The sequence below is a fragment of the Periplaneta americana genome, chromosome 14, assembly GCF_040183065.1.
Source record: "Periplaneta americana isolate PAMFEO1 chromosome 14, P.americana_PAMFEO1_priV1, whole genome shotgun sequence".
In the NCBI taxonomy this organism is placed as follows: Eukaryota; Metazoa; Arthropoda; class Insecta; order Blattodea; family Blattidae; genus Periplaneta; species Periplaneta americana.
In genome coordinates this window covers 51,563,845-51,573,401 of record NC_091130.1, presented here as the reverse complement: position 1 = coordinate 51,573,401, position 9,557 = coordinate 51,563,845, and the positions used below count along the sequence as shown (strand labels likewise).

The 9,557-nt window shown below is 30.5% G+C and overlaps 1 protein-coding gene across 1 annotated transcript in view; it reads left to right on the top strand.

The window, feature by feature from the left end:
* The first annotated feature begins 265 nt into the window (after positions 1–265).
* Positions 266–9,557, top strand: part of LOC138713272 (mucin-2-like) — a 33,062-nt gene continuing 23,770 nt past the window's right edge. Inside the window, exons 1-2 of the mRNA XM_069845237.1 lie at positions 266–343; positions 4,114–4,176. Of these exons, the coding sequence (XP_069701338.1) occupies positions 4,119–4,176 (58 nt within the window). The 5' untranslated portion in view covers positions 266–343; positions 4,114–4,118. The remainder of the gene's footprint in view (positions 344–4,113; positions 4,177–9,557) is intronic.

The window sequence follows — 9,557 nt, the reverse complement described above, 5'->3', positions numbered from 1 at the left end:
ATTGTAATTATTAAAAATCATTTTACAGTTATAAATGTTCCCGTCCTATATATGTAATAGACTAATAACTTATTTTGTGGGTTCTGCACATATTTATTTACATATTGTGTTATGACGCGACACAAAAATCCGCCCTTTAGTAATTAATCGCGTTCTTGTGTACGATATAACAGTATGAAATAAGTATTAAAATTGGATGTGATTATCGAAGTACGATTTGTAAAATCAGATTATTTTTTATCTCACAATTAACAATCTGCGTTATCCTAGTCCAGCTGTCAGTATGCCTTACTCGCGTTAATGCAGTTGGAAATATGACGTATCGGAGAGAACTGCTCTAATAGTAAGTGGCTTCGTGTACTTGTTTATTCCGGATTTTAAGGAACTCAGTTATGCATTTTTAACATCTAATAGAGTTTATTAATTTTATTGCTGCAGCCGACGAATATGTGATCTGGAAAGAAATCCTTGTGTGATTTTATTTACTTCCGCATGTAATAATACGAGTAGCTACTTAAGAAATGATGTGAATATGTAAGAAGCGACTGGTATCTTAAATAAATGATCTATACATAATTATTAATAACTAAATAAGTGAGAATGCGTGTTAGTTGTTTTGGGAGTGAGAACTTCTGTGACAAAAATAACTTAGAAGTGAAGATATAATCTTTTTGCATGAAGAAAATAATCTTGTCTGAAAACGAGTAGCATGTGGTTAGGTGTGAATTACAGAAGATATTTTTTTACAGATATTATTGTTGATATTAATATTTTATTTATTTACTCTTTTACAAAGTGTGCAGCAATTGAGCTGCCTTAAAATCAAATGCATTTTATGATGTGTTTTAATGTACCGGTAGGGAATTTGTGCAGTATAAAGGTCTGTTCAATACTATCATGCATGGATCGTTTTCGGCACGTTGCGTTTCATGTACGATATTTGTGCGAGTTTTCATATCATCATACAACAAGCCACTCTTGTAGTATACCGACTAAAAAAATATTATATTTGACTACTGAAAATTTGTGTGCAATTTCAATTTTATTAGAAGGAAATAAGAATATTCTGAATAATGACCAACGGCTCCGCGCATAAAGTGTTCTTTTAGTGGGTTATTTTACGAACCTTTAGCAACTGTTGGTGTTATCTAGCGTCTGAATGATATGAAAGAGATATTTCCGGCGAAATGAGTCTAGAGCCCAGGATTTGCTCTTAATGGGTTGAGGGGGAAACCCCAAAAAAACTTCAACCAGGTAACTTGTCCAAACCAGGATTTGAACCCGGGCTTGTTTCACGGTCAGGCATGTTAACCGTTACTCCACAGCGGTGAATCATAAAATGTTGTGAAAGTGAAAACAAAAGGAGAATATTGAACTTTATAGAGAGAATTAATGGATCGACCCATTATTAATATTATATCAGTTGCTCGTTATCCATAGTGACAGTGCGCTTGGTCGTGTCTGAACTTGACGGAGATCCATTTATACTAAGCATATTGCTGCCTTCTGTCACTTTTCTACAAATATTCTCGCCGAGAATCTCGTACTGTGGCGGACCGTGCAGAATCGTGCATTATCGAATACGCTACGCTACGTATGATTACTCTCTTAAACAACGTATACCTACTAAACTATATTTATTTTGTCGTGCATGAAACGATCCGTGCCGGAAACGATCTTACATGAAAATATGAACAAACCTTAATACAGACAACGTAGTATGCTTTCAGAAACTGATCACCTTTTAATACAAATATGATGGTGAAATTCAGTATTTAAAATAGCTGTTAAGTAATTTTCATATAACTTCTACAACTGAGATGACTATTGAATATTTTTAACTTGTTTCCGTTTCCAAATTCATTTTATCTTTCTTTTCCAATGGCGTATATTTTATTTATTTTTTGCCGATTTTACGGCATGGACACAAAAATGTCTGTTATAATAATAACAATAATAATAATAATAATAATTTTTATTTATTTATTATAATATTTATGTGCTGGTCAACAGCCATACGCCAATAATAGCCCAGCACAAGTGATACAATAATATTACAGAATTACAAATTGAACACAATTAAAAATTTACAATAATAATAATAATAATAATAATAATAATAATAATAATAATAATAATAATAATTAAAAAATTAAAACAAATAAGTAAAATTGTAATGTTAATAATTAATATTTATTTATTTATTTATTTATTTATTTATTTATTTATTTATTTATTTATTATATTAATGTGCTGATCAACAGTCATAGGCCAATAATAGTCTAGTACAAGTGATAAAATAATAATATAGAATTAAGAATTGGATACAATTAAACATTTACAATAATAATAATAACAATATAAAAATTAAAATACGTAAATAAAATTGTAATGTTAATGGTTGGTAATCACGGCAATTAAATACTAATAATAATAATAATAATAATAATAATAATAATAATAATAATAATAATAATAATAATAATAATTAAAAAATTAAAATAAAAAAGTAAAATTGTAATGTTAATAATTAATATTTATTTATTTATTTATTTATTTATTTATTTATTTATTTATTATATTAATGTGCTGATCAACAGTCATAGGCCAATAATAGTCTAGTACAAGTGATAAAATAATAATATAGAATTAAGAATTGGATACAATTAAACATTTACAATAATAATGATAACAATATAAAAATTAAAATAAGTAAATAAAATTATAATGTTAATGGTTGGTAATCACGGCAATGAATAAATAATAATAATAATAATAATAATAATAATAATAATAATAATAATAACAATAATAATAATACAAAAATTAAAATAAGTAAATAAAATTATAATGTTAATAGTTAGCCTAATAATCACGGTAATTAATAAATTAATAATAATAGTAATAGTAATAATAATAATAATAATAATAATAATAATAATAATAATAATAATAATAATAATAATAATGAATTTTTCACTAATTGCTCACGTTGTGTTTTGATCTTTTTGGTCGTTTTCTTTCCTGGCATTGGCTTACATGCAACCCATTTCTGAGGTTGAGGCGCCTAGAAGGTCGAGTTATATTACATCGATGATGTGTTAAGCCTTGATTTTTCTGAACCAACGCATGCGAGTTGCGACGTGCGAGGCCCGCCTCGCACAAATCCGGACAACACGAAATATAGTGAGTGGTTTCTATAACTGCGAGGTATGCAGACCTCGCACCTCACAGCTATAGAAACCACTCACTATCTCTCGTGTAGTCCGGATTTGTGCGAGACGGGCCTCGCAACTCGCATGCGTCGGTTCAGAAAAACCAAGGCTTTGGAATGACCATGTATGTGGCGCCAGGAGAGGACATAAATCGTCATATTTTTTTTATCCCGCTTTGTGAAAGCACTTACAGACGTGATCTTCCACATGAACCTAACATTTGCCAACTACTGTATTTCATTCCAAATAAAAAGATAATGCTATAAATTGCAACTCTTCCTCAATTTCAAGATACGATGATTCACTTTATATTTCATCTACCATATGCCGTGTCGTAGCTTCGTTATCTAACGTAAGACGTTATGCCTGAACTCCCGTAATGGAATGAGCTCTGGTTCGAGTCCTCATGTAGAGGAAACTTTCGCATGAAATTTCGGCCACTGTATGAGAACGGTGCCCAACTAGCATCATGATGAATTTGGGGAACTAAGCTAGATAGCGAAATACGATTTCGATAACCAGCTATAACGGCTGGGGGGATCATCGTGACCATACTTGCTGTCATTGTCGTCTGATGATCGTTCACCTCTGCTGAGGCATGAGGACGTGAGCCAGCAGCCGACTGGTCGGCTTTGGCCCTTTATAGACTGCTCTATAGATTAAAATTTAAAAAATAATCTACCATGTTGAAAAGTCAGTGAGAATACTTGTGAATTCTACAATGATTATATATATTAAAAATACTCTTTCATTGTTAACAAACAAAAATATTTGGCTATGATACTCAGTAAGTTGATAGATATGTCATTTCTTTGACATTATATTTAGAATACTTTACATAAATTCAATTAACTTGTATGTAATACCACCATTTAACGATATTTTCATTGATTTCTAGGTGTAATGATTCTGAGAGCGAGCAGTTTGTTTCTCCTTTTCTTCTGCATCATAATTACTACAGGTAATTCAACAACATAGGGTAACATTCATGATTGCTCAAGGGAATCATATCCAATAACATATCGAAGAATGCGCATACTTGCAGTAGGCTATTACAAGTGGTCTACAAATACATTGTATGTACGAGTATTAATGATATATACATCAATGCTCAATATTCCATTATAATCTACTCTTCTACTATATGTTTCATATTTCTTAACAGGTTGACTGTTAGGCCAAAATTTGAAAAATATTTATCTCAGGCCAAAATCACTATTGTGTTGTAAATATTTCATAGCGTTGTTTGGGAAAGCCATTGAGTTAATTCCCAATATGCTCAGTGAATTTAAGAGAGCAGTGTATTATGAATATGATAGTAAATGATTGAAAGAATTTTAGTTTTGTCCTTTAAATGTGCAGAAAAAGTATCCGAACAAATGTAACTTTTCGTTCTGAAAAAGAATTTTACAATGTTACATTTGTTCGGATAAAATTTCTGCACATTTATAAAGACAAAAATAAAATTCTTTCAATCACTTAATATCATAATACACTGTTCTCTTAAATTAACTGAGCATATCTGGAATTAAATCAATGGCTTTTAGAAAACACGCTATGAAATGTTTAATATAAAACAATTTTTATCTCTGAATGGAAGCAAAAACGAGCAAAATTGAATTATTTTTCTTTGTTTGAAATATCCTAAAGAATAACCCCCTGAAATTAATCACATTACTTACAGTCAGTCACTCATAGTTTTTTCCCAAGGGCAGGTTTTTTCACTGCAAACCCAGCATTCTTCAAACTCTTCTATTTTCTGTCTTCCTCTTTGTCTCTGCATGTAATATATAGAGGAAGTGTTACAAATATGGAATGCCATTTTCTTTTTTTCGTTTCGGAACCTACATGATTTGAATACTGAACGTAAAGTATCGTCCTGTTTATTGCTGAATGTGCCTGTGAATGTACACTGGACTTAGAAGTTCGTAGGATGTTATAAAAATGTTCGTAAAAAATAATTTCCTCAAAATCTAACATATTTCCTTTATAAAAATGGAGACACAAATATGGAATAGGTACTATTAACAAGTTACAAGATTAACAAAATTGCAAAGTCAAAATGGCCCCTACTAAGGAAAGCACAGAACAAGCATTCAGCATCTTCATTAGAAGGTGTTTTCCCAAACGGTAATACTGAATCCAGATTAATAGTCTCTTACGTCGTTTCTCGAACTTATTTTATGGCTTCCTGCATTGCCTTTTCATTCCACTGTTTTCTAAGTTTGTTGAAAGGTGAGGTTTTCCCTCCTCCTACAGGTACCAACACTAGTAACGAAACAGGAAATCAGGATATAAAGTTGGAATACTAATAATACTAGTATTAGTAGTATTTCATATTTGTGTCACACTGTGAGTCATAATCTCAAAAAAAAAAACTAAATCAATTAAACATACATTGATATAAACGTAGATTATGTCTCTTTAAGAATATAAATATATATATATAATTAATATTTCTAACATTGAGGAATTACAATATATATTCAAGAAAAGAACTTACGGCCAAAATTTTCACTTTCCTCGAAAACGCAAGACATAATGATAACACTTCAACTGCAAACTAACACATTCCCGCTAAAGAGAGTATCAGTACAGTCTAGTAATATACAGTCGCGAAGCTTGAGTTGATGAGGGTACTAGGAGCAATAGACTGTGCAGGTACTATTTCGCATTGTCTGAAATGAGGCGATAGTAGCGATCCTAGTGGTTAGCAACTATCTATGGATGCATATTTACTACGTATTTGAGCTTCGTGACTGTATATACTAGACTGTGGTATCAGTGCGTAAGAATTTCGAATACAACTCGTCTCACGTCGTATGTCATATTTGTACCCCTATTTCACATTTTTTTTAATTTCTGTTTTTTTTTTTTTTTTTTTTTTTTTTTTTTTTTTTTTTTTTTTTTTTTTTTTTTTTGGTATCGGTAATTCAATTTTAAACCGTGCGTGATACGTTTATGAAGGCAAGGAATCCAGCTATTTTCCAACCATTCACTCTATAATCCTTTTATATTCTGTAACATCTGAACGTTGCAACTCATACTTCAGTTGCTTAGGCCTGTTATAAGTTGGTTCCACCTTCTCTGGTGCACAAAATTTCTTTGTCTTCTTCTTCTTCTTCTTCCCTTCAAGTATTAGGCCAAATGGCCTGTTACGATCTCACAGTTGAATTTTCAATCCAGCGCTTCTTTGGACGACCGAGAGATCTCTTCCCGTTTGGACGATAGTGGAGCATGACTTTTGGGATTCTATCTCTATGCATGCGATGCAAATGATTTATCCAGTTGTTCTGATAATGTTTTACGTGATTAATTACAGGTTCTAGTTGTAATTCTTCCATTACATCCTCATTGCGTTTGTGATCCCATTTCGGATATCCCGCTGTATATCTCATAAATTTCATTTCATTAGCCGTTATTCTGCTTTCGTCTTTCTTCCTCAATGTCCATGCCTCACTGCCGTAACAAAGTATACAGGTCTCGCCAAGGTCTTGTAAAGGCGAATTCGAGTATGCCTTTGTACTAGAGAAGGTTTCATAATGGTGTTAATTATTCCCATTGTTTTGGTGTATTTAGAAATTTTCTGTGAAATGTCTACTTCATTGAAAAAAGATAACGTGTATCTGAGATATGTAAAATACTTTATCCTTTCTAATATTTTTTAATCTAAACATATTTTGCTAGGCACAGGGTATTTTCCGCAGAAGGCCATAATTTTAGTTTTTTCTTTATTGATTTTTCATATCATATTTAATTCCAATTTTGTTAAAATTAAAAATTGAACGTTGTAATTCATCTTCTGAGGATGCCACCATAGCTAAATCGTCTGCAAAAAGTAATGAATGTAGTTGTAAATGTCTATTGAGTGTATATATCCATGAGGCAATTGTTTCCATTCTCTAATTATTTGATTCATATATGCTGTATATATATATATATATATATATATATATATATATAATAGCAACGGTGAAAGGCCGCAGCCTTGTCTTACTCCTGTATGAATTTCTGTCCAATGCGATAATTTATTGTCACACCTTGCTGCAATTAGATTTGTTTTATAGATATTATAATTATATGTTTGCTATAAGTTGTTGTGGAACATGGTCTGTGGCTAATACATTTAATAATTTATTTCTGTTCACCCTATCAAATGCTTTTTCCAAATCAATGAAAGCAATATGTGTTTCTAAGTTGAATTCCCGGTGTTTTTCCATCAATAATTTTAATGTAAAATATCCATCGCAACAAAATTTTTTTGTATATCTGGTAACTGCAGTAAAATACAATTTAGATCTTGAAACGGAAACAATAGAAGGTAATTCATCAGTGTCATATTTCAATAACAAAAATAGTAAGACTTCAGTGTTCCAATTAAGTTATCTTAATGAATGTTTACAAAGGCTTAACCTTAATCCCAGCACTGCGTGATAAATCGCTAATGTGTTTAAAATATACATTAGCTACGAGATATGGAAGATAATAATCAATGTATGAAAGTAGGCCTAGTTCTTTATTATACGCTTCCGTTGCAAATTTTATTATGTAAATACCTATATTGAAGGTAACAGCTTAATTCATTATGTTCTCACTCTTTCATTACATATAAAGTAATTCAAAAGCAAACGCGTTTCTGAAATCGTTGAAACTTTGTTAAAAGGAGATTTAATAAGAAATAGAAATACCCAGAGCCATCTTCAGTTACAAGCCGGAGCATGGGTAGGTTTGGCAACGCTGAGTGGAGGCGGGCGGAGGCGAAATGAAGGCATGACTTTGACATTTAGTGCTTTGATTTCGTTGTCACATGTACATTTTCGACATTAATTTATACAAAACTAAGTGCATATGATCAAGATTCAATTATTGATATACGTAATTTATTACGGAATCTGAAATAGTATTTTATTTGAGTTTCAGAATACCGCGTAAGTACTTGCATACAGCCACTTATAACTTTAAAAAATTAAAAGCATAACTTACGTGTTTTTTATTGATGATTCAAGGGAAAATAAATAAATATTTAAAGAAATGTTACTTGTACCAAAAATAAATAAAATAAAGGCATGACTTTGACATTTAGTGCTTTGATTTCGTTGTCACATGTACATTTTCGACATTAATTTATACAAAACTAAGTGCATATGATCAAGATTCAATTATTGATATACGTAATTTATTACGGTATCTGAAATAGTATTTTATTTGAGTTTCAGAATACCGCGTAAGTACTTGCATACAGCCACTTATAACTTAAAAAAATTAAAAGCATAACTTACGTGTTTTTATTGATGATACAAGGGAAAATAAATAAATATTTAAAGAAATGTTACTTGTACCAAAAATAAATAAAATAAAGGCATGACTTTGACATTTAGTGCTTTGATTTCGTTGTCACATGCACATTTTCGACATTAATTTATACAAAACTAAGTGCATATGATCAAGATTCAATTATTGATATACGTAATTTATTACGGAATCTGAAATAGTATTTTATTTGAGTTTCAGAATACCGCGTAAGTACTTGCATACAGCCACTTATAACTTAAAAAAATTAAAAGCATAACTTACGTGTTTTTATTGATGATACAAGGGAAAATAAATAAATATTTAAAGAAATGTTACTTGTACCAAAAATAAATAAAATAAAGGCATGACTTTGACATTTAGTGCTTTGATTTCGTTGTCACATGCACATTTTCGACATTAATTTATACAAAACTAAGTGCATATGATCAAGATTCAATTATTGATATACGTAATTTATTAAGGAATCTGAAATAGTATTTTATTTGAGTTTCAGAATACCGCGTAAGTACTTGCATACAGCCACTTATAACTTAAAAAAATTAAAAGCATAACTTACGTGTTTTTTATTGATGATACAAGGGAAAATAAATAAATATTTAAAGAAATGTTACTTGTACCAAAAATAAATAAAATAAAGGCATGACTTTGACATTTAGTGCTTTGATTTCGTTGTCACATGCACATTTTCGACATTAATTTATACAAAACTAAGTGCATATGATCAAGATTCAATTATGATATACGTAATTTATTAAGGAATCTGAAATAGTACTTTATTTTGAGTTTCAGAATACCGCGTAAATACTTGCATACAGCCACTTATAACTTAAAAAAATTAAAAGCATAACTTACGTGTTTTTTATTGATGGTACAAGGGAAAATGAATAAATATTTAAAGAAATGTTACTTGTACCAAAATTAAATGAAATAACGACGTACTTTCGCAATATCCTATTCCAATCAATTAACTACTGTATTATGTGGGTAGTAAATTGACAATGTTTTGCTGCTTTATGTTGTTTCACCTCT